Source organism: Leptodactylus fuscus, chromosome 5, assembly GCF_031893055.1.
Source record: "Leptodactylus fuscus isolate aLepFus1 chromosome 5, aLepFus1.hap2, whole genome shotgun sequence".
Lineage (NCBI taxonomy): Eukaryota > Metazoa > Chordata > Amphibia > Anura > Leptodactylidae > Leptodactylus > Leptodactylus fuscus.
In genome coordinates this window covers 110,077,142-110,104,134 of record NC_134269.1, presented here as the reverse complement: position 1 = coordinate 110,104,134, position 26,993 = coordinate 110,077,142, and the positions used below count along the sequence as shown (strand labels likewise).

Sequence of the window (26,993 nt, the reverse complement as noted above, 5' to 3'; positions counted from 1 at the left end):
GGGCAGGGTTACATATGCAAAGCCAAGGGTGAGAAGTCGTCGCTTCTATGCCGCTGGCCCTGCGTGTGCGCTCCCGATGCAGCTAGGCATCAGACGTACAGCCTTCACAATGCGTTACAGACCCGGCATCCGCTGCAATAGAGAGGCGGATGCCGGGGAGTGTAGACATCGGCACAGGTGCCTGTAACATTGCTACGCTCCTGCCCTGCATGAAGACAGCAGCGGCAAGAGCGATGCTGCTATTCCGCTCCTCCGCCCCCCCCCCTCCCCTCCGGAATAGCAGCATCACTCCTGCCACTGCTGGCTTCATGCAGGGCAGGAGCGTAGCGATGTTGCAAGCACCTGTGCCGGCGTCTACACTCCCCGGCATCTGCCTCTCTATTACAGCGGATGCCGGGTCTGTATTGGCGCCCCCCCCCCCCCCAAAGTGTAAACTACCCCCCCCAGGCTCACTCCCGTGCACTTAGCCCCTCCTCCCTCCCCCCTCCCCCCTGAGAGCAGCAGATACATCACTTCACTTTTGACCAGATAAGTCAAGGGATGTGTCAACAGAGAAATGAATAATGTAATATAGTGGACAAACAAAGCAGTTTTGCTGAAGCAATGTATTTAGGAAAAATCTTACATTCACATTAACAAGCAGTATAGATAGGATCCTTGTGATGGGACAACCCCTTTAATAGTATAAACTGGACCAGTGGTTTCCATACTTTCTGAAGGCAGGACTTACGTTTGTATGAAAATTTTGCCAGGGACCCCTCTCTATTGTACTTGCCTTTATTGCACCTCTTATTTCACTGTAATCCTCCAGTTATTCTGCCACAGTATAATACTCCACAGTGCCTCCACACAGTATAATACTCCACAGTGCCTCCACACAGTATAATACTCCACACTGCCTTCACACTGTGAGGTATCACAACACTTATGCATATCAGATAATATGCAGATGCTTATAGAGACCAGACTTGGTGTTATCTATGTATTTACATATAGAGATAACAGACTGAGTTTTATCAGCAAACTGCCATTAGCTAAACTAATTGTCATGCTGGCACTGAGTAAGTGATGTCACTTGTCCTATAGGTCCATGGTTATACCAACGCTGTGTAAACATTGGGAGGAATAAGTTCACATAGCAGAAAAACAAAGCAGCATTTCTAAAGCAATATATTTAGGAAATGTCTTCAATTTACATCAGCTACCAGTATAGATAGGATCCTTGAGATGGGACAACCCCTTTAACCTACAAAATAGATTATGACCTCTTCATGTGTGATTGGTGCATAGCCATTATATTACATACCTGCCCCTCTATTTATTTGGTTTGTTACTAATCCATATTCCTTGAAGGAATACTAAAACAATAACTTTTTTAGTGTATCCAATGCACTAATATTGCATAATATTTTATTTTTTGTATGCCCCCTGGCATTGCATGTATAGCACAATAAGAGATGTCACAACACTTTATAGCCAGGCTGTTCTGATTTGTATGATGCAAGGACAAAGCTGACAGTTCTGAATAGAGAAAGAAAGCCAATGTCAGTTATAATGCATATACTGCATGCTGCTATGCTTTTCTCTTGATATTGTTTAGAGGTCTATTTTCTATAGCTGAAGCAGGTTCTGTTCACGCTAGTATCATGTCTTCCATGAAAGTTATGACATTTTTTGTTATAAAACCCCTTTTCCTTATAATAAGTTCAACAGATTTTCATTATATAGGATAGAATAGATATTACTCTGGTTTGTTAGAGCGCAGTGGCGGATCCAGGGTTTGCGGGGCCCTGGGCAATTGACTTTGGCGGGGCCCTACTTACTGGGGGTCTTGCACTTCTAACCTGTACTTCCCAACTGTTGAAGACTAGAAAGAGGGAAGAAAACGTGCGGCGCGCCGCAACAAATTAGGCCCCGCCCACTTTTATGTTGACTCCACCCATTCTCATTCAATTTTTATGTGATTCCACACAGTATAATCCTCCTACAGTCACCCGTAAATTATATCTCCCCCCCCATTTTCATATACACCCTTCATCTACCTCTAGTTTCATGTCCCCCCCTCTATCTCTGTCCCCAGTTTCATGCCATTCTCCCCCTTTATCTGCCCACAGTTTCATTTCCCCCCCGTCTCTGACCCAGTGTCATGACATCCCCCCCTTCATCTGCCCCAGTGTCATGCCGTTCTCCCCCCCTTCATTTGCCCCAGTGTCATGCCGTTCTCCCCCCTTCATCTGCCCCAGTGTCATGCCATTCTCCCCCTTCATCTGCCCCAGTGTCATGCTGTTCTCTCCCCCTTCATTTGCCCCAGTGTCATGCTGTTCTCCCCCTCTTCATCTGCCCCAGTGTCATGCCTTTCTCCCCCCTCCATCTGCCCCAGTGTCATGCTGTTCTCTCCCCCTCTATCTGTCCCAGTGCCATGCCGTTCTCCCCCTCCATCTGCCTCAGTGTCATGCCATTCTCCCCCCTTCATCTGCCCCATTGTCATGCTGTTCTCTCCCCCTCTATCTGTCCCAGTGCAATGCCGTTCTCCCCCTTCATCTGCCCCAGTGTCATGCCATTCTCCCCCCTTCATCTGCCCCAGTGTCATGCTGTTCTCCCCCCCTCCATCTGCCCCAGTGTCATGCCGTTCTCCCCCCTCCATCTGCCCCAGTGTCATGCCGTTCTCCCCCCTCCATCTGCCCCAGTGTCATGCTGTTCTCCCCCCTTCATCTGCCCCAGTGTCATGCCGTTCTCCCCCCTCCATCTGCCCCAGTGTCATGCTGTTCTCTCCCCCTCCTCATCTGCCCCAGTGTCATGCCGTTCTCCCCCTCCATCTGCCCCAGTGTCATGCTGTTCTCCCCCCCTCCATCTGACCCAGTGCCATGCCGTTCTCCCCCCTCCATCTGCCCCAGTGTCATGCCGTTCTCACACACACTCACCATTCCTCGTTCCCTCGCAGCTCTCTCCTCTCTCATACACATATTGTAGCCGCGATGTGATGACGTCATCACATCGCGGCTACAAATGCCGGAGGCCCGGAGCTCAGCCGGAGGTCCTACCGCCGATGAGCCGAATACATAGGCGTTTAAAGCAGGAGCTGTCAGCTCCTGCTTTAACGCTGAGCTCAGTTGGAATCGGGACATGCCGACCGGGACCATTTTGTTAGGTCCTGGCCGCGCCGCGGGGCCCCGGGCGGTTGCCCGGCTCGCCCGGCCCTGGATCCGCCCCTGTTAGGGCGCATAGAGCCAGAGGGATTTTTCTTCCAAATCAATGTCATAAGTGGCAATTACTGCATGTGTAGAATGGTGCAAACACAAATCCTGAATTTATGGCATGTTGCATACTAAGGGTTAAACCACACATCTCCACTGCACATGCAGATATTGCAGGAGCACAGGATTAGCAGAGTTACGCACAATATATAAGCGCACAGAAGGTTTATTGTGTTGTATATGCCTTTGACTAATCCAGTTCATTGTGTAGTCTGTGTTCCAGTACTTTCTGAAAACTGTACCGCACACTGTCTCTTTAGGAGCAGAACAAAGTGCAGGATAAGTTTTTTGTTAAAATCCCACATTGAGACTCAATGAAGAAAGGCATTACTCAGGTTACCCGAAGCAGGAATGACCTGTTCTCGAGTTCTGAGTCAGCAGTATCTGAGGACTGCATGTAGGAGGACTGCTTGGAGAGTCTCCAACTGGAAACTTATGTGACCAACTTGGAAACATGCTGGACACCGTGAGGAGACTAGCCTTCTCTTATGTCTTATGCCTGGTTCACATCTGCATTTGGTAATCCGTTCGGGGAGTCCGCATGGGAACCCCCCGAATAGAACACCGAATGCATTGGCAAGCGGAGAGATTATGAGAGCACACGGACCCCATAGACTATAATGAGGTCCGTGTGCTTTCCGCGTTGTACCAACACAGAACATGCGGATACTAAAAGTAGGCCTATCAGTTGATTTGGTCCGTTGGAGGGACAGAGCAATGGACAGGTGGACTGCTATAATAGCAGTTACACACCAAGCCTGGCATAAACCATTGACTATGTAATAGGGCCATTGGGTGTCTGTCATTTTAAAACTGAAGCCGGCAGACGAAGAAGCAATGCGTGTAGGACTTTTTCTTCTGCTGATTACAGGCGGACATTGTAACAGAGTCTCCAATAGAGATTCTGGCACAGATGTGAATATAGCCTTATGTACAGTTAGGGCCAGAAATATTTGGACAGTGACACAAGTTTTGTTATTTTAGCTGTTTACTAAAACATGTTCAGAAATACAATTATATATATAATATGGGCTGAAAGTGCACACTCCCAGCTGCAATATGAGAGTTTCCACATCCAAATCGGAGAAAGGGTTTAGGAATCATAGCTCTGTAATGCATAGCCTCCTCTTTTTCAAGGGACCAAAAGTAATTGGACAATGGACTCTAAGGGCTGCAATTAACTTTGAAGGCATCTCCCTCGTAAACCTGTAATCAATGAAGTAGTTAAAAGGTCTGGGGTTGATTCCAGGTGTGTGGTTTTGCATTTGGAAGCTGTTGCTGTGACCAGACAACATGCGGTCAAAGGAACTCTCAATTGAGGTGAAGCAGAACATCTTGAGGCTGAAAAAAAAAGAAAAAATCCATCAGAGAGATAGCAGACATGATTGGAGTAGCAAAATCAACAGTCGGGTACATTCTAAGAAAAAAGAAATTGACTGGTGAGCTTGGGAACTCAAAAAGGCCTGGGCGTCCACGGATGACAACAGTGGTGGATGATCGCCGCATACTTTCTTTGGTCAAGAAGAACCCATTCACAACATCAACTGAAGTCCAAAACACTCTCAGTGAAGTAGGTGTATCTGTCTCTAAGTCAACAGTAAAGAGAAGACTCCATGAAAGTAAATACAAAGGGTTCACATCTAGATGCAAACCATTCATCAATTCCAAAAATAGACAAGCCAGAGATAAATTTGCTGAAAAACACCTCAAGAAGCCAGCTCAGTTCTGGAAAAGTATTCTATGGACAGATGAGACAAAGATCAACCTGTACCAGAATGATGGGAAGAAAAAAGTTTGGAGAAGAAAGGGAACGGCACATGATCCAAGGCACACCACATCCTCTGTAAAACATGGTGGAAGCAACGTGATAGCATGGGCATGCATGGCTTTCAATGGCACTGGGTCACTTGTGTTTATTGATGACATAACAGCAGACAAGAGTAGCCGGATGAATTCTGAAGTGTACCGGGATATACTTTCAGCCCAGATTCAGCCAAATGCTGCCAAGTTGATCGGACGGCGCTTCAGAGTACAGATGGACAATGACCCCAAGCATACAGCCAAAGCTACCCAGGAGTTCATGAGTGCAAAAAAGTGGAACATTCTGCAATGGCCAAGTCAATCACCAGATCTTAACCCAATTGAGCATGCATTTCACTTGCTCAAATCCAGACTTAAGGCTGAAAGACCCACAAACAAGCAAGACCTGAAGGCTGTGGCTGTAAAGGCCTGGCAAAGCATTAAGAAGGAGGAAACCCAGCGTTTGGTGATGTCCATGGGTTCCAGACTTAAGGCAGTGATTGCCTCCAAAGGATTCGCAACAAAATATTGAAAAAAAAAATATTTTGTGTGGGTTATGTTTATTTGTCCAATTACTTTTGAGCTCCTAAAATGTGGAGTGTTTGTAAAGAAATGTGTACAATTCCTACATTTTCTATCAGATATTTTTGTTCAACCCTTCAAATTAAACGTTACAATCTGCACTTGAATTCTGTTGTAGAGGTTTCATTTCAAAACCAATGTGGTGGCATGCAGAGCCCAACTCGCGAAAATTGTGTCACTGTCCAAATATTTCTGGCCCGAACTGTATATGAAGAGTTTCCAGCTATCTCCCAATAGATTATGTCCGGATAGAAAAGTATTGGGTTGTATTTGAATTTCAACATGTCTGAACCTTTTTCTGATGGGAGGCATGACAACAGAGAGGAAATTTCCACGTCATCTGTCAATATATCAAGATAATGCAGGTACCTTTTATGGCATACACAAAAAAATGGAAAAAGATGTCAGGTCACCCAATCTATGGTAGTTTTTCAACAATCCACCGATGGAACAGCACTGTAGGCTGTCTCCAGTTAAGCAAGTGAATGTTCCAATGTCCAGACAAGCAATTGTTAAAAACCTATTTTCTTCAAAACATTAAAAACATACGTTGTGTGTGTTGTGCATTCTATGATTAAGGACTGCATTAGTACAGTCTGAAACGTGAAAGATGGGAGGATGTGCTGTCTGGCTGTCATAGGATGTTTTTTGTTGTGTACAGCATATGTTTTTTATCCCTTTTATAGCAGCCTGTATTTTTGCCTAGGGCACAACACCCCTGCTTAGTTGGCTGCCATTCAAATGTGACAATATCTATACCTATTCACTTGTTATCTAATACATACATACACCATAAGCTTGCCAAAAATAAACCTGCCATTTTAGATACCTTGGTGGTTAAAAAAAATTGTTGTTGACCAAATTCCAATATATATATTTTTTCAAGAATTATCTTTTTACGGTCAGCTCCGTACCATTTGTTATGTATGTGGCTCATTGTCTCATGCAAGAGCTGCTCCTTTACTAACTGCCAGGATTAATAAAATTGTACATAGATAATGAATTCAGATTTCTAATACATGTAATCCTATCTTCTGTCTGCTGAAGACAAACCAGAAACAATGACATCATTCAGTAGACTGACAGTCAGATAAGCCATGTGTAGATGAACGGAATTGCTTTCTAATAGAACCTGCCCACACCTTTGTTCTCTGGCTGAATGAGTGAGGTCTCATATTCTGTATCCAGACTTCTGATGTATTTATTCTTACCTTTGATGGTAGGACATGAATTAAGCAAAGCCTTTGTTAGAATATTATAGCTCATAAATAGATATTATATCAGCATATGTGACTAGCATATGTCTTATGTCTAGAATTTTATAGATATATTACGCCACATTTTAATAGGAACTCTACTACTGGTTATATTGTAGTGCTTCAGAATGTATTGTTCTCTATATTATCTGTTTATACGCAATATCCAGCTTGAATCACCTCTTCTTACAACACATTAAGTCTTGTTTGCAATGCATTTAGCAGAAATGAAGGAATTTATTATTTATTATGCTTATTTTTATAGCGCCATCATATTCCGCGCTTTACAGACATTGACAGTTACTGTCCCATATAGGGCTCACAATCTATATACGGCATCAGGGTCTGGGGTTGCTAGGTGGGGTGGCATAGACACACAAGTCCAGTTTCTTTAGTCCAAAACAAAGGTAAAGTTTTATTTTCACTCAAAAATATAGTGCAGCATCAAAAGGAAACAATACAAAAATAAATACCTGCCGGCTAGGCTCTAACTAAACATAGAATAGGTTACCTCACCTAGAATAACAGAAATCCAAAAGCCTGTAGAATCACTCAGGACACACCTCCAAAAATATGACCTCTTTCTTTGGCTCTCCTGCCAAGCTCTGCCCAGAGTCTGCTGCTGGAGCTGGCTTCTTAAGCTCCCTTGATGAACAGACTCTCTGCAGCTAAGTCGCTGCATGAACATCCCCAAAGTGTGGACTGGAAGGGGGTGGAATGACAGGTCCCACTACCAACCTACCTGCCATTCCTAAAAATCCAGCCCAATACTGAGCATTTACCAAAATGGTCATCAGACAAAATTTGTCTGCTGAGAACAAACATTCCTTCTGGAGGTTCTTCATCCATTACCTGACCAGCCATCAACTTACAACGGGTATCTGATAATACAGCATTCAATATGGCATGGCAAGTTTTTTTTAATCACATTTGTCTGAAAGTCAGAAGATAGAACCGCCATGTAAAGTCATACAAAAAGGTACAGTAATTTTAGAGAAGTAGGTGTCTATACGGGCTTTGTGGCTATACTATAATAAAAAAAATAATATAATATTTAAAAAATATGATAGTGCCAATATATTTCACAATGCTGTACAGATGTTGTCATCAATTACATCAGTCCTTAATCGGGCTCACAAACTAGATTCCTAAATGAATTTATCAGCATGTCTTTTGCTTTGTGGGACAAATCCAGAGTACACAGAGGAGACCCAAGTAAATACAGGGAGACCATCTTTGTGCCAATGTGGTTCATGGACAGATTCGTACCCAGGACCCCAATGCGAGAAGGGGGCAGCTATGCTAGACCCCACTGCGACAAGAGGGCAGCTATGCTAGACCCCAGTGCTGCAACTATGCTAGAAATACAGCAAGTAGATCTAATGACAGTTCTACAAAAATGGTCTTCTGTTTGCTATACAAGCTGTACATGGTATATGAAAAGCTTTAAGGTAATGCATCACAAATTGAACTATACTGGTATCAACACATGAAATTGTTACAGATACGTGTACATATTCAGCATTGTTCGCCTCTGGGAATTGTTCAGTAGATGCCTCAGCCATAGTAGAGAATGCAAGAGAGCTTCCAGTGTTCTGGGTGACCTGTGGACACTGAGTGAACTCTGGATAATGATCATTCAGTTTTCTTTATACATATCAATAGCTAAGTGGCTAAAAGGCTCTATACATAGAATATAAATAAAGTGAAAATCCAGAGGTGCTTTCCCATATAGAAGTGGTCTTTTGTAGAGATTACACTATATAAAACGTACAAAACATTATGTTTCCTCTTTTTCTGAAAATAAGAGCAAAATGCAGGTTAACTGAGGACAAGCAGAACAAGCTGAAGTATATACCCAGTGGCAACTCTTACCGCATGAGCATTTACAATGTTTCCAAATGTGAGCATAACATGCAGCATATGTGAAAGAACACAATGACTCCAAATAAATCAGTTGAAAAGAACATGGTAAACAGCAATGTTAGAAAATTCAGTAGCAAAGACCTTCCCCCAGGTTGTCTGCTTGTATTCCTGACCTGTGCTGGCATACATGTTATTACTCATAGTTCACTTGTTGATTTCTCAAGATGAAAGTCAATTACGAGGCTGCACCCGGGAGCTTGCTAGCAGGCAGTCATTTCATTTATTTGGGAAATCGGGCATATTTTCAACAAAAATATGGACTATTGATGGGAAATACATACACAATCTATTTTACGTCTCTGTGACTGTTTCGCTAATGTTTCTGACAATAAAAACAACAACACTTGGGACATTGCTGATTTTTCTAGCCAGTCTTTAAAGATCACTTACATGTCCTGCTCAAAGACTGGAATAAAGGTGCCATTCATTTCTGCCAGCATGCATGTACAGGAAAGGATCAGCCAACAATATAATGGCAGAACCTGGCTGCCCTTTAGTTCTTTGATCCAGCCCATTTGATTCCCAAGATAGACATGTAGTGACATCAATCTTGTCTCCCCTAGATTGAATGCTTGTTTAAAGATGGACATATACTACTTTCTGACTCATGCAAGCATGGCAGATGCCACCCTGAAGCAGATAGATCTGTTTTGTTGGATCTTTTTATGATTGTTATTGTTGAAATATCATTTGGTGCCCAACAACAGATCGGCATCCCATTGATGGAAGTCAAGACTGGGCTATAGATCACAGCAGAGATCAATCCAAGATTGTTTAATTTATTGTCACTATTCTCCAAGACAACTATCTTCATAAATTTAGCACAAACCGTAAGTTGGTAAAAAAATAAATAAATCCCTAATGTATGAATATATGGCCAGATTAAAATAGCTGTTGGCTAAGTACTGGCTATCTTAGATCTTAGATATATATTTCCAAGTATTGAATAGGGCAATCTACTTTATGGAATCTTCTGAACCCTTGATCTCTGCATATAAAATCCATTGCATGAACAGCTTTTTCCTTTACATTGTATTTTTTCAGACCAAGTAATAAAAAAAGCAATGGGAATTATTTCTTTCTAAGGGTCTCTTGGTCTAATAAAAAAAAGTTTTGTTTACAAATCTAAGCGCTCTCAGATAGTCCACCCCCTACTCAGCAGGCACAATGAGAACAGGAATGTGCCAGCTTCTCAGACACACGGGCCTGGGAAACTCAAATGTTTAGCCCTAGTGTACATCTCCCAAGGTGATGCCGTGACATTCAGATGGCAGAAATGCCACATGTCACACACTGATTGTTAATAAAGTTATATATGCTATGTGAGCATGAGAAAAAAAATGCTGTAAAATCCGCAACAAAAAATGCTGCATTTCTGCAAAATGGGGCCTTAGCCTAAAAGTCCCATCAGTTCCAATTTTATATTCATATTTCTTCCATCTCCCTCACTTCTCTTTTTATAGTTTACCATTGACTACAATTATTTCATATTCCTTACAGGCCACTTTTTCTCTACCCCCATATAGCTAATGTGCTCCGCTCTTCATATACACTACAATGGTTTCTCCTTCTACTTATCCTACATTGATCCCTGTAATTGTGGAAGACTGGTCGCAGCTTACAATGTAGCATGTGTTGGTTGCATAACAGTGCTCATCTTAATTCTCAAAAGTTAAACTGTCCTCGAATTTAAGGACTAGTTCAATAGAGTTTTGTGTATTTACGGAAGTGAAACAAACGTTAAAATTCATAGTTATTTTCTAAAGCTGTTTAATTGGTGTCCAAATTTACTAAATATATTTAATACTGTATAAAAGTGAATTCCTGTGACTACAGATTGAGCCATAACCACTCAGACTGTCCTAAACTATGACACAGAAGTCTTTTATGTAGCATATGATCCCTGGTCATGCAATGGGCAAGATTTCCTTGGACTCACAGTATAGGCCCATTGTTCTCTGGAAGGAGATGTGAGTCATTCAAGTATGGATACAAGTAACAGTCAGTGCCTGCTACAGCTATGTCATAGAAGATGTTTACACGTTAGCTAGACAATGGATGTATCATTTCACAAGGAAAGGGAAAATGACTATCACCAAAATAATCTATTATGCCAAAAATGGACAAGCAAATATGATGTAATAATCCATACAACAGCTTTTATATTGCCTGTTATTATTCTTGTAAGAAATACATGACCTATAGTTATAATATTGCAACTTTTTCAGTTTTGTGAGCTGTATGAAGTCATTACTTTACAAGATCTCATAGATGAGTTGTGAACAACTACTTTCTCCTTTGAGAACCTATTCATATGTACAGACCATATTGAGGTAGATGTCCCTATGGGGAGATCAGAGCCAAGTAATCTTTCCTGTTATGGAAATATATTGTAATTGTCAGAATCTTAGGTAAAGACAAAGCTTACTTCTCATTACAGCTGGAGATTACACGGACATATGACAATCACATTGGCAAACTACAGTAGTAAAAAATATACTTATCCAGACTCCTGCAATATCTGTAGGTCCTCACTCCGATTACGTGTTCTCCGGCAATGGCCAGTCAACTTTGCTAAAACGTTTTTCTGGCTTTATGGGACCCAAACCAATTGCAAGAACTTGGGTTCTTTGCTCTGCCCTAGCTACTGTTCCATACAAACTGGGGTTCAAAGTACTGTATTTAGTGGGGGTCACAGCAGTGCATCCTTAAAGGGGTTAATGTACTATACAACTATGTAAACGTGTCTGCGATGAGTCATTGAATTTGCTATAAATAATAGTCGTGCATTATTTTTAACTGAGATGTACATAGGATTCTCATGTGAAGTTGTGGATTCTGTAGATGTTTATTTACTGAAGAACACAATAGACTTGTGTTGAGGCAATTGCATGGGGCTTATGATGTTAGAATTATATGGATTAAATAGTTTTATCTATCTGTGTCTGTGTATATATATATATATATATATATATATATGTCTTTCATGTGTGATTATCTGTCATCTATCTAAATTGTGTTATTTATGCTTTCAAGTACGTTCACCTCTCCTTTTATTGTCTCCAAAATATACATATTTTCAGGCTTGACATTTAGGCATGACCATATGAATGATGATGTATTGAAGTTATCTTTGTTCTTTATATTCTGGAATGAAAGGATTCCTTGGGTTTCTTTGTTAGCACATATAGTAATGCACTTTAAGGCCCCTGTATAGTTATGTACATATTGTATCACAGCTATCAATGTTTCTAAATGATATCTATCTTCTTTTATAGCCAAAGCTGCTGGCCAAGGAGCTGCTTGATTTAGTAGCATCTCACTTCAACCTGAAAGAAAAGGAATATTTTGGGATAGCCTTTACAGATGAAACGTAAGTAAACCGCAATGAAATAATGTATGTATTTTGACACAATTTTTAATCTGCTGCACAGGTAGACTAATGTCAGCTGTACTGACAGTAGGAATATGTCCAGTATGATGTTTATGGGCCTACCTATTAGACAGCTACTACAAATAGCATTAGGTTTTCCTTGTTGTATGTATTACTCTGTTGCATGTAGTAAAAGCTGTAGACCCAATTATATGAAAAGATTTTCTTGCACATACACCCCTTTGAAATGTAAATGTCCATATGCTCTAAACAAGCTCTAAAGCTCGGCTCTACCTGTCCAAAACACCTTTCTGTGTTCAAAGAGATCCACAATATGTAATGATAAGCGAAATTTGGGATTTCACTAATAAAACACCCTGTGCCTTCTACCTGTAAAATGTTCCTTTGTGGCCTTTAAGCTCCACTTGTACATTATTCGCCTTCTTAGTAATGTCTTGAGGCTCTCATTCGTTTTAATGAGGAACAGCTACTTTTTGAAGTTTTCCATAATAAGGTTTGTATTGAACCTTTTGGAAAGTTGTTAGAATCATGCATTATGTATTAAGCAATGGTCTGACTAAGCAATGCATTCTGGAGCGGTGACAAAGTAAACTCAACACAGTATGTGGGATTTTCACCTCCAGAAATTATATTGGTCAAGTCTTTGCTTCACCTGCATAGGATTTAGTGCTAGGTTGTTGGAATTTACTCTGTGTCCTAATACTAGTTGTAGCTATGTTGTATTTGTATACTGTAAGATGAGTACAAATAAACAACATTTATCACTCATGTATCAACACTAGCAAATTATTTACAGGTTTCAATCCCTAATTTCCTGTATAATGTTTGACATAGCATTTTGGTCTGGTTTTATACAATCTACTGAAATTCAGATAAGCCATTGATGTCTCAAATCTAGTCCTTCACGCACTGGAGTCCTGGGTTTGAATCCTGCCAAGGACAACATCTATAAGGAGTTTGTATGTTCTCCCTGTGTTCGTGTGGATTTCCTCCCATACTCCAAAGACCCACGGATAGGGAAAATGTAGATTGTGAGATCTATATGGAAATAAAGGAAAACTAGGGAGCAAAGAAGAGGAAGCACATTGGTGATCAGGTTTGATCAGTGACCAAAGTTAGTTGACCTTCGCCTTCAAGTGACAGTGATTTTAAAGGAGAACAGGAAAATTACTCTAATATTATTTTATTATAAATACATTCAACATCTTTACAAAGATGTCTACACCAGAGAATGAAAACGAATGGATTGCCTTGTCACTGTATCTTCATCTCATAGTCATGGCTGTGCGGCAAAGTATTGTATATTTTATACAAATCAGTGTGAGGCAGCATTCACACTGAGTAACGTTGGCGTTTTTTGTGCTTATTTTGGCACGTAGCGCCGCGTTAACACCGTGTTTGCACCGCACAACGCCACCGCAAAATAACGCGGCGCAAACGCGGCGTTAACGCGGCGCTACGTGCCAAAATAAGCACAAAAAACGCCAACGTTACTCAGTGTGAATGCTGCCTGACTAGGGCTTTGGCATTGAACAGTGACAAAAGAGTTTTTTCTACTTCAAGCTTGTAAATATTTCTTCCTTGCACACCTTTAATGACAGAAGATTTAAGAAGTTGCCTTGATATCAACAGAAAGAGCCTTGAAGGGAACCTGTTATCACTTTCATGTAGCCCTAAAGGGGTCATCCAGGACTGGATATTGATGGCTTGTAAGGATAGGTCATTAATATCAGATTGGTGTAAGTCCAACACCAATCACATGTTCACAGCACCTTGTAAAGAGCCAGAAGAAGACCCTTCCAAACATTGTTAAGAGGCCAGACCACGATATTACATGTGAAAAGAAAATCGTAAGACATCAGATCATCCTAAAAAAAAAGTGTAACTATACAAGAAGTGCACTAGTTAGACATCCAAGAGACATATGAAAGCCTAAAGCTGAATGACTAGAAGTTTTTCTAGCTGATAAGTCAGAGACTACAAACTGATAGACTCAAAGGTTGCCAAATATCAACCTGCAGGGGTGAATAGTTATACTGTACATTTATACGTGCATGTATGATGAATACCTTCATTGAATGTGGATTACTCTACAGATATTTGCTTTTAATGATCAAGATCTAAAAGCTGAATGAAATCTATTTCTATGATTCACTGTTACTACACAAGGCTTGGAAATGTCCAAGGGGTGAATACCTGTTCTGAGAACTTGTACAAATAAAGGCAGTTCATTAATATTCATGTCTTTTTACATTGTGATATTCTGCCCTTTCTTCTACTGGTTATGCTAGAAGGCAAAAACTATTGAAATCAATAAGTTCATTTCAAGCATGGGTTAGTGGGTGAGAAATCTATTCCATGATATGGTACGTGCCCTCTACAGTGGCATATAACATTGAACACTTCCCTGAAATACAAATTGTATTTGACAGTGTCCTCTATACACATAAAGAGATTTAATAGGGCTATGTGTACAAACATCTATGGTTAAAGGATTTGTCATCTTTCCTGACATGTCTGTTTTTATAAATGCTTTACTCTTCATAAAATAACAATGCTATGGCTTCTTTATGTAGAATCCTGTTTTGTGTTTTTCCTCAATTATTCCTCCTGAAAATCTATTAAAATTGTTATCTAAGACTAAAATTCAATGCCCTATTGCTCCAGGATACTAGAGCCTAACTCCTGGCCCCTGCACTGATCAGCTATTTTGCGTATAGTATACAGAGCTAGAATATGTCAGCTCTGTACACTATTCAGTGGCTGATCTGTGCTATTTCTAGTCCCATTCTTTTGAATGGGAACTGAGTTGCAACAGTGCACCCAGGCCACTGCACAATGGACTAGTCAGTCTGCTCCTGGCTCTGTCCACTGTGCAGAAAAGCTGATCAGTGCAGGGCTATGTCGGACCACTTAAACCCAAAGGTTATATTATTAAAGTCTAGTCATGGATACCCCTTTAATACGTTTACAAGAGGGTATTACCATTACCTTGTCAAAGGGGTCTGTCCCAGCATAGTCTGACACTGTCATGTGTGATTATACAGAGCCCTGTTGTCAATTTATTCATAAATTTTTTTTTGTGGGAATAACAAATGGTACAAAACAGAATTCTACAAATTAACTAATTGTTTATCTCCGTTCAACGCATAATACATTAAGGAAAACAACGCATATTTTTTCACTCCTGTGCCGAGTAACATGTCTGTCACATTAGTCAATGGTGAGGTCACATACAGCAACAATGAGTAAAACAGGAATAGCAAAAATAATGATAGCTGCAAAATTACTGAGAGTTGCCCCAGAGCCCCAAGCAAAAGTGATTTCACTGGCTGTTCATTTGTCATCCTTCTCTGTATCAATGGAAGCTATACATGTGTCATTGACAAGGGTGACAATGGCCATAAATTCTGAGTCCCTTACTATGTGAAATTAAGTACTGTAAAAGACACCAGTCGGAGACATGAGGTCAGACTCCTAGATCTAGGCACCGAGAGATTGTAGTCAAAACCAAATTTATAGACTCACTACATAAAGTCTAGGTTGGATATTTAGCAATTACATCTTGTTTTGTCTCCAATTGAAGCTAATATAAAGAAATCTGAGTATCTGGAGTTCAGCATTTATTCATTTAGCTGGGTATGACTGTTGTTAAGAAAAAAATATATAAAGGAAAACATATTTTTATTATTCAATTATGTATGTGATGGAAAATAATCACTTAGGAATCATATTTCAGTTGTGGACTACAAATTGTCTGGTATCACGTGCTTTCTCTTACAATTACAAAGATGACATTAGAAAAGTCCCCTAAGTGTACACATAGCTATAGCACTTCTATGCTGAGATTAGATTGTTTGAAGTTACAGGCCCAAAGACTGAGCCTGCACTATTGTCTGGTTCTAATGACATTTATTTTCTGATGAGACATTCATGCCAATGATGATCTGAATTTTGTCATATCTCTGTTATGCACCCTTAATACACTGTTAAGGTAAGGCCCCATGTAGTGAGCTGCAGCCAAAAAATGATGCAGAGAAGTCCGTAGCGGAAACGCATTGTGTTTTTTACAGCATTTTTTACAAAAAAAATTCACAGAGTTTTCCTCTGCGGACTCTCTGCCCCTATTATAACTATAGGGAAACCGTCAGTGTTTCTGTAGGTATGATTGACTTGCTATGATTTTCAAAAATGCAAGTATTTTCGAAATTGCAGCTTTTGCAGATTTTTTCTGTAATGTGTGGATGGGATTAGCCAGAATCCCATCCACTTTGCAAGTAATTTAAAACGCAAATGTTTATTGCTGCAGTCTTTTCACAACATGGGGCCCTGCCTTAAGGATGTTTTTAATTGTATTCTGGTCTCCAACACTGAATAATAAGACGTTGTCTTTCATAGGGGACATCTGAATTGGTTACAGTTGGATCGAAGAGTACTTGAACATGACTTTCCGAAAAAGTCTGGTCCAGTTGTCTTATACTTTTGTGTCAGGTATGTTCTTGTCATTATGTTACATTGTTTGTTTTTAAATGTGGTTGATGGAATGGGTATCTTTATGGAAGACTGCAAAGGAAAAGCCTTATCTATATACTATTAACCAGTGTTGGCCTGGCATGCCTTGGACCTACCAGTAAAATTCATATTGGCGGTCATGTATAGCTACATGTAAATATGACCTTGCCTTCGTCCACAATTTCCTAAATTCCACGACACATATGTAGCTTGTTGCATCAAACTGTGTCTGTACTGCTGCCTAGCTCTTGTCCCTCTTCTGGGGAATGTGTTAATACCGCAGCGGGTAACAGGCAGCAGCAAGATATTGGAAGATTATTGTTGACTGTGGCTCCTACAGAGAAGGTAAAAAGACTGAGCCTGGGAGAGAGGATGTTGATCGGTCTGCCTCTGCCTAGATGGCAGCTCAGCCCCCAATGTGGCTATATTGCTTGTGTGTTATCATTAGTAACAGATATAGACTCAATCTGAGGTCTATCTGTAGTACCATGGTAGCAAGGGGAGCAAAAGTCCCAGATCACCTGCAGGGTAAGTAAATGTAATACAAGGAACATCTAGAATTGTAATAGGGAGCGTTCACACTACCGTCTGTGTCCGACTTTTCAAGCGGACAGAAAAAACCTACATGTTGGGTTTTTCTGTCCGCTTGAAAAGTTGGACATCTTTACAAGCGGACAGTGAAGGAAGGGCACGGAGTGCAAAAGAACGCACCCGATGCCCATTTAAATAAATGACAGGTGTCACGGACACAGCTAGTGTCCGCTCCTAATGTCCGTGCCAGATTTTGAGCGGACACTAGGAGCGGACACTACCTGTCGGACACAGACGGTAGTGTGAACGCCCCCATACAAGTTGGTTAGGTGTCAGGTTAGGTGATAACTAGTATACATTGGTCAGAGGTGACTAGACAAGTATACTTATTACATAGTGTGCATATTGCTTTAAGCAGCCCGTACACTTTAGACGCTTTCCAGCTGAATACCCCAATTTCATTTGGAATGGCTGAAATATGTATGGGGGCCTCCTGACTCATATTAAGGGAGAAAAGTATCAGGTAGATGAGGTCCAAATGCCTAATATTTTTGTCCCCCAATATCTTTTTTTCTCGGGGGCGGGGGGATAAGCCTCTGTAAGATGAGTGTATTTCATTCAATACGCTTGCATTGCTTGGTGCCAGTGAAATAGCTATTGGCTGATATGTACTGCATTTTATGTGTATGACTAGCAGTATTTTACTAGGTAAAATAAAGTATTACTGCTCATGCATGCTGGGGCACACACAATCCTTGAGGTGATGCGAGTACTAGGCGGCCCTCCTTCCAATCTGTAGAGGGTTTTATTTTTAGGTACTGTAATGCAACCATGGCAGCATTTAAAAGAATAAGACTAGCTCCAGCAACTATGTTGCTAAAACTAAAGCCTTTTGCAGTGGCAGGCAGAGAGGTGGACTGCAGAGTCTGTATTTTCTGGCATTTTCTTTATAACAGATTAGTGGCAGATATGAGATCTTCACTGATAGAGAGAGCAGGACTGCAGAGTGACTAAGTCATCCTGGAGGTAATAGCACTGCTGTACTTTATAATCTTGTATGTGTTCACTTTGTGCGAGAGTCAAGTCATGGAGGAGCGAATGGGGTCAAGGAGGGTTTGACTTACAGTGCATGCAAAGTTCTGGCTTGGCAGACATAAGAGAGTAGGGCAAACAGTAAGGAAGGCTATTACTTTGTACATGTACTGTCCCTGTCCCCTCTATTTCCCTACTCAGTCGTAATCACACTGAAAGGATCTCAGCAACCCCTTCACTCCTTTCAACATATAGGGCATGGTGTTTGGGGCGGTTTCTGCTTCCTGTAGTGGAATTATATGTAGTAAAGACCTGGAAAACTCCTGAGTACCACATGCACCCTCCCCTCCCTGTACCTGTGTTTTCTGCAGTTTCCCTCAAGTACAGAGGGACAAGGAGAGGTGAATAGTTGAATATTTGCTCTGATGTCTCTAAAGGGGTGACAGAGAGCTAGTACTGAGTGGATTGCTATGGGTTCCTAATTTATTGAATAGTCAGTGGAGAATAAGGAGTATTTACTTAGGGGGTCTGGTGCATGGGAAATGTTAATTTTGGTTTGGTTTAATTGGCATGTCTCCTCTAAATTCATTAATGCTTTACAACCCCAAAAAAACTTAATTTAGGCTGTGTGCACATGACCACCTTCCACCCCATATGGTGTGATGGGTTCCATAAACACACCCAAGATACATCCATGAAATAAGGTCAGCAAGTAGTGGTAGTAGGGGGGGGGGGGTCATTTGTAATGCTTGCCTTAGGCACCACTGCATGAATGCCCCAGCACCCTGCTGTGCATACAAATATAGTTAAGTTTCCAACAGTACTCCTTTGTAAGAGAGTGCATCCATTCAGTTCCATTTAGGGTTAGAATGATAACAATAGATTGTATTAGTGGTTTCCAAACTAGAAAAATGGCTTTGTGCCATGGTACAATGAAAACAATTCAGGTTATTAATATTGTAATATTAGAATTCCTATTACTATATCTGACATTGCTTTAGGAAATATTTCTATTGAAGATATTTTTTGCACTTATCCATAACAATAATTGATAATATCAGCATGGCTGTAAGGCTTGATACGTCTGGCTTCAGAGGAATAAGGTTTTAGTTATTGCGTTCTTTTCCACCTACAAAGTACTTAGCCAAATACTAGTCACTCCCAGTCCCTGATGATGAAGTAATCGGAAACAACATGGAAATTTTGGCTCAAGAATGTAGGAAAGGTATAAAGAAATACAAAGAAAAATATTAGTGATGTCAGATGACTTGGTATAAACCAGATCTTTTATCTTGACATCTGGAGTTTTTGTTCTTAATTAAAAGGTTTGGGAATTCTAAGGAAAAGCATTACAGTTGTGAAATAACATGTGTTGAGTTATGTGCATCTCTTCACTATCCGGATGTGCTGTTATGAGACCTATGAAGTGTAATGGTCAACAGCAGGGTTTTTGGAATTGTCAAAGAAACTGGATTTTTAAGTGATCCCATTGGGAGAAGAACCGTGGGCACTTAATTAACCTTATTACAGAGGAGGCCCTTACACAGTGAACACTGGCAAGAAGACTGGTGCCTGTGATGGCAACAATTTTCTAAAAATATTTCTATTAAAATGTTTTACAGTTATTTTATATAGTAATGAGATTATAGAATATACCTTTGCACACTGTAATGTCTTAAAGGCAGTCTACCACGTTCGACAAGCATATTCAACACCTCTGTGTTACAGGGCACATTTGTTATGCATGTCACTTTTGTAGATTTTTGAGAGAAACAACTTTGAAGTATAACAACTATATAAACAACTTTCAATAGTATAAGAAGTCATTAGGGGACAGTATCACTATAAAGGGGGAATCATTTTTATAAGGGGTCATTATAAATATAAAGGGGGATCATTTATAGTAACAAACACAAGGGTAACAATGTTTTGAACTCTTGACTTTCAGGCTCCATATCTCACAATCCACTGCAGCTTCAATCATGAGATTACCATCATTTTATCATTATCATCTTGGCTATCTCATACATAAATTTGACTTACAACTGTTTAGCATATGATTAATTATGCAGATTCTTGTCATGTAACTGCATTGTTACTGTTTTGCTCCTACAAGTCAAAATTATTAATTTTATTATATTGTAAATACACCATTGGTTTTCAACACTGCTTGGATCCTTCTGGGCATGCTCTAGATCAGATTCAAGAATGTCTCGATGAAATCTGATCCCAGGTCTCTTCTACACACTCTCAATGTTGGTGCATACTGGTCAACTCGCTTGTGTACAAATGCAGCTTTTTTTTCAGCTCTACCCACAAGTTTCGATTGGGTTGAGGTTTGGGGACCATGGAGGCCAATCCAACATCTCTACTTTATTGTCATTGAACCATTTCTTCGATAATCTCAGCATATACTTTGTGTTGTTGTCCTGCTGGAACACTGTCTTCTTTGTTATACCCATAGTACTCAAGTTTATGAAGTAACTTGTCCTGTAGGATACTCACATAATGCTCAGCGTTGATACCACCATTGTATCCAATGTCTTTGGCTGTGAAACAACCCCATATCATCTGACTTCCTCCACCAAACTTGACTTTTCCTTCATTTTCCCACTCTTTTAGCACCCTTTACCTAGACCCATTTGGACCTTTTAGAGTCCACTGTATTGACTTTCGTCTCATCACTCCAGGTCATCTGTTTCCAGCTTTCTACTGTCCACTGTTCAAACTTTTTTCCAAACTCAAGTCAATGCTTCTTGTGATGATATTGGAGTTGAGGCTCAATCACCTTTTTTCATCCACAATTCCAGATTCGTGTAAATCATGTCACACGGTGCTTGCATGGACGTCTGTGATCTCACTAAAAGCATACGAGCCCTTTACACTGCTGTGTTTGTCGCAGCAGAGCCCTTGTGATGAGCTGACTTGTTGGCTCCAATATTTTGCCTCAACATCCACCTCTTGGCTTTTGAATGGGTGGACAAAGACTTCATTTCATTTCCTTCCTACTGTTGTGGCATTCACATGATACATTTTGGCAATTTTCTTGCCCGGGAGACCGCTATCGAAAAGCTGGATGATGCTCTTCAAGGCTTTATTAAAGGGGTTTTCCCAGCTCATTTTTATTTATGATGTATCCTCAATCTAGATCATCAATAAGAGATCAGTGGACCCATTGACCTCACATTACACATAAGCAGAATCATACATAAGTGTGAACACCAGGACTCCTACAACAGAACTGATTATCATAGAATGATGGTAATGGACCTTTATCTAATTATCTACATATGCTTGAACCTCCAATGATTAGCATATTAGGCTCCGCCCAACTGTTTTTGCTAAACTGGCAGCACATTCTTTCATGCAACTGTGCCTACCGTAGTATTGTACCTGAGTCCCTTTCACTTTAATGGATCAAACTTCCAACACTCACACATGGATGACCTAAGGATAGGCAGACAATGTATAAATCTGGAAAACCTCTCTGATTAAACTCACAGGTAAAATACAAATCTGGCATCAGACTTCAGACTTTTCACGAGACGTATCAAAAAGATGTCTCACACTGTAAAAGCTATTCTAGTAGTTGTATAGTTTTTAGCATCTTTACTGATCAGTAAGCGATGACAACTCAGAGGTGTCAGTGAGTAATGGTGGAAGAAACACACTTATACAGTACATTGTCAGACCCGCTTATTAAAAGAGAAGTCCTCATTCCCAAGGAGCACTTGTCTTTTTATTTGATTTTAAGTTGGTTAAGTTTAAGTTTATAATGTATCCTTTCTATACTAGAAATTAGCTCGCCATGTACTGAATTCACAGTGAAGTCAAATCTGTACAAGACACATAGTAGAAAATGGGATGGGGCAGAGCAGTAGCCTGAATCATCGCAGCAGTAACAGCCAACATGGAAGAAAATAAAGCAAGCACTATCCAAAAGTTCTATTAGGAGTATTTAAAGGGACTGCCAGCCCCCATAGCACAGGTAATACATGTGAGATTAGCGGACAAAGGAGGGGCAGAGCGAAGCGGGGGCTGGTTCTGATCACGTGACCCAGGAATGCGAGGCTAGGCCCCAACCTCCCGGTCCATCATTCAGTTTGCCAGATCAGTTAAGGTAAACTTACTGTAATTCTCTTTAAGACCATGGGCATTTTAGGTATTACCTATTTCCTTCTCATTTACAAAGCTTCAAAACTAGGCCTCAAATGTTGTTACTTGCTGCATATAAGACAGTTAATATGATGAACTGTTGTTATCAACTACAAGTCAACTTAATTTGTGCCACGTGTATTATGCTGGCCATTATTGTTGCCACGTTGAATGTCCACCTCCCTTTCTAATGACATGTGGTAGATTTTGATACAGAATAGTTTAACCAAGCAGATGTTAAGCCTAATAACTTACAGATCTGACCATCATGTATTTTAGCCAAATTTATTGCAGAGCTTTGTCAGCAATATTTAGCTTCAATTCCTGCTTTCAATGCATGTGCAGTGATGATGACGATTGTCAGCAATATCGCTGCTCGCTCACCATATTCAGTACAGAAGCCAGATGTAGTTCATCATTTATCGATTGATTGATAAATGAATCAAGTGGATGCCGTATCTTCCTTGTTTTATTATACGATTGTCTTTGCTTATAAGAGTCATTGAGGTAAATTCATTATATATAAGTGTAGCCTCACCCCAGGATCATCAAAGAACATATATACTTCCAGCAGTCCATTAAAAGCGTGAGTAACATTTATGTAAAAAAAAATAAAAATAAATTATTCAGTTACCCAAAAACATGAAGCTATGGTTTTGGCCTAAGGCTCCATTCACACTGAGTAACGCTGGCGGTTTTTCTGCTTATTTTGGCACACAGCGCCGCGTAAACGCGGCGTTTGCACCGCGTTTGCGCCGCGCTATTTTGCGGTCGCGTTGTACAGCGCAAACGCGGCGTTTACGCGGCGCTACGTGCCAAAATAAGCACAAAAAACGCCAGCGTTACTCAGTGTGAATGGAGCCTAACACTTCCATTTTCCATAGAGCTAAAAGACCTCTGTATACTATGAGGACCAATTGACTAGAAAGTTCTACAGTGCAAAGTAAGAACTTTTGTATCTATCTTCTTATCTTTTAACCCAGAGGTTATATACACCGATCAGCTAGAACAGGGGTTGGCTTATTTCCCTGGCACGGGAAGCCCGAGTCCATGCCCAAACGAAACTGCTATTATTATACTGTAGAGTCTCTTCAGACCCCAGAGTATAATAAGCGGAGTCCCAGGGGAGGGGAGGTGAACATAAAAAATAATGTTACTCACTTCCCTGCACTCCAGACCCGCTCCGTTCTCTTCGGCACTTCTGCCCAATATAAGAGACCACTGATAGAGCCGCAGGGGTCACATCAGTATTGTCATATGTCATATTGACCTTGACAGTAAATTTGCACAACTTACCACCATTTTTTGGCAGTGCCCACCAAGCAAAATTCGCCATGGAAACATTTCTACTGGCTATAGAAAGTTTCTGCCTACTGTTGAAACAAATGGGAAGCAGAACTTTTGCAGTGTGAACTTACCTTAAAAGAATTTATCTAAGATTAGATCTGTAGTACGGGGGCACCACAAGGTACAGTTCTTGCCCCATTCCTCTTCACACTGTACACTGCTGACTTCAGGCACAACTCATCCAGCTGTTACTTACAGAAGTACTCCGATGACTCTGCTATAGTCGGCCTTATCACTGATGGCGACGATAGGGAATACAGAGACTTAAACCGGGATTTTGTTGAATGGTGCCAGCAGAACCAGCTCAGGATTAATGCTGGGAAGACCAAGGAGATGGTGGTGGACTTTAGTAAACGGAGAGGTGCTCCGACCCCGGTGGAGATCCAAGGAACATGTATTGAGATAGTCAGGACCTATAAGTACCTGGGCGTGCTCCTCAACAATAAACTAGACTGGGCTGATCACCTGGAGGCGCTGCACAGAAAGGGCCACAGCAGACTCTACCTGCTCAGAAGGCTGAGGGCCTTCGGAGTCCGGGGGACACTTCTTAGGGCCTTCTTCAACTCTGTGGTTGCCTCAGCCATCTTTTTCGGTGTGGCCTGCTGGGGAAGCAGTATATCAACCAGGGACAGAAATAGACTTGACAGGCTGATCAGAAAGGCCAGCTCTGTCCTGGGGAGCCCCTTGGACCCAGTACAGGTGGTGGGTGACAGAAGGATACTGTCTGTGGTGACCTCCATGCGGGAGAACAAATCCCACCCCATGTATGGGACCCTGATGGGACTTGGCAGCACTGTAAGCGACCGTCTGCTCCACCCCAAGTGTGAGAAGGAGCGCTATCGCAGGTCCTTCCTTCCAACCGCGACCAGGCTGTATAATCTACATCAGACCAAACGAAGATCACTCCACACAGAGAACTAAATGATTATGACGATGACCATGAGGTCTTCCTCTTTCTCTTCTGTTTTTTTTCCTTAGCTGCCATGGACTCCTAGTATATCTTCTCTTCTCAGCTTATCTGTGTCTACGTCTGTAATATATTACTCTGTATTATCCTGTATCTGTATTACTATGCTGCTGTAACACGCTGAAATTTCCCCAATGTGGGACTATTAAAGGATTATCTTATCTTATCTTATCTTAAATGGCAACATAGAAGTAAAGCTAACCACATATAGCCAGATGTTACCACCAACTGGCTGGTAGAAAGATCATGACTTGTGAAAGCTACTTTAGTAAAATACAATATAAGAGGTCACTTCAGACAATAGCATAATCTGATTTAGTAATTAGATTCCTGGGTTTTTTATTAATTACTTACCTAATCCCATACACAGTAGACAGGCATTCAAATTGATTTTATATGCAAATCCCTTTAAAACAGGTAGGGAATCAGTTGGATTGGGAGGTCGAGTAAGGACATGAGTAAGTCATGCCTGGCTGTCAGAGGTAATCAGTGGATCTGACAAAACAGAGGAAATTTTCAAGCAATGTTTTCTAGCAATAACAGGGCTTTATACAACAGGATACCGTGATTAGCGCTACCATATTTCATTGCAATCAGACAGTGCCAATAAAAGCAGAACAAGCAGGAAACAACTCTCCATCCACAATACGTGATTACTCGGATCCCAGCTTCCATGGGCGAATCCAGGCTCACTCGTCCAACATACCAATGACTCCTAGGGTGCCAGGAACTTTCTTTTCAGGGAACGAATGGTGATTCCAGCTACCAGACCGCCCCAGTATAGTTGTACCACATGTCAATTGTTTGAAGAGACCTTGGCATTCACTCAATTGGGATTAAGCTGCAAACAGGCCATGTGACTATTAAAACTGACATCACATTGTCTCTGGTCTCTAGTGACATCACATGGTATCCTAGGTATTGAACCCCCACTGATCAGATATTGATGACCTAAGGACTGGTCATCAATATTTACCTCCTGAAATACCCTTTTAATTATTTGAGTAAAATCTGTTAAAGAAACAATTACACCAGTAAAAAAATATTACATATAATTGTCATTTTCATAACTGAATGAAGTATTGGAGACCCTGTGTATATTTTCTCTAGAGTCAGCATGTGCACATTGGAGCATGTGCAGCTTTTAGTGCATTGTCAGGCATCTTTAATGGCCTCAGACAGGAGGATACTTGGTTTTAATTCCCTGGAGTTGGCAGCCTTACAATAAGGGTTTCATGGCAAAAGCTCTTTATCTTATGTTAGAATACGCATTGATTTTTTTTCTGTATTTATTGTGTGTAGGTCAGTATCAAATTAGCCAAATGCGTTTGGTGTTATGTTTTATCAGCGCTCCAGTCTTGCTGAGCTTATGACAAAGAACCAGGATTTTTTTTAATGTTGTGGAATCATTGTAAATCCAAGGTTATTTGTCTATTGTACTACATATTTTATTTTTAACACATTCATCACAACATTACTGATCATAATTGTTGGTAAAAACTGCAGAGGGGAGTGTGCTTTGTACTCACAGAATAGAAATGTATCTCTTATAGGCAACTCTGCCCCTGGTTACACATTGTCTGACAATGCAGAAGGTCATAATATGATGGAATAATAAAGTAATAGTCAAGGGGGCTAGCAAAATATCAAATATATTAGATTATTGGACATGAGAAAAGATGTATAAAGCGCAATGCTGGTAACTTTTATGGAGTGGGCCATACCATGTATTTTTGAGCCTCCTTTGCTTCAAAGGATAAACAGCCCTTTGATGACCAATGCTCATGGCCATATGTATTGTTGCATATAAACAAGATATACGGTCATACAATGATAATAATACTTTACAATAACATTAAAAGACTGCTATATATATATATATAGATATATATATATATATATATATATAGTTAAAAGATTTTGAAAAAAAATTCTAGTAAGGTCCAACTTGGCCATGTACTGTAGAAACATGTGTGCATACACTTATATGGAAGAATCTTGCAAAATCATCTAATTCTTCTAATAAGATAAAAATAGAAAAAAAAAGAAATCAGCAAGTTAAGTGATGTAACATGCATGCAAAAGCTAAAAGAAAACCAGTTGAGTGGATGGCATAGACATTCTAGGTCAAATTCTAAGAAGTGACTGATGTCCTGCATTGCCATAGTAATATCTCTCCAATATCTCTCCAATGGTGGTGGATCCTTGTGAAACATAGAGGACGGATAGAAGACGAA

General features: G+C 40.6%; 1 protein-coding gene across 4 annotated transcripts in view; it reads left to right on the top strand.

Annotated features, from left to right (window-relative positions):
* Window positions 1-26,993, top strand: part of FRMD4A (FERM domain containing 4A) — a 347,533-nt gene that overhangs the window by 212,541 nt on the left and 107,999 nt on the right. For all 4 annotated transcript variants that reach the window (XM_075273982.1, XM_075273980.1, XM_075273981.1 and 1 more), the window contains exons 3-4: window positions 12,097-12,191; window positions 16,611-16,703. In XM_075273982.1, coding sequence (XP_075130083.1) covers window positions 12,097-12,191; window positions 16,611-16,703 — 188 coding nt within the window. The remainder of the gene's footprint in view (window positions 1-12,096; window positions 12,192-16,610; window positions 16,704-26,993) is intronic.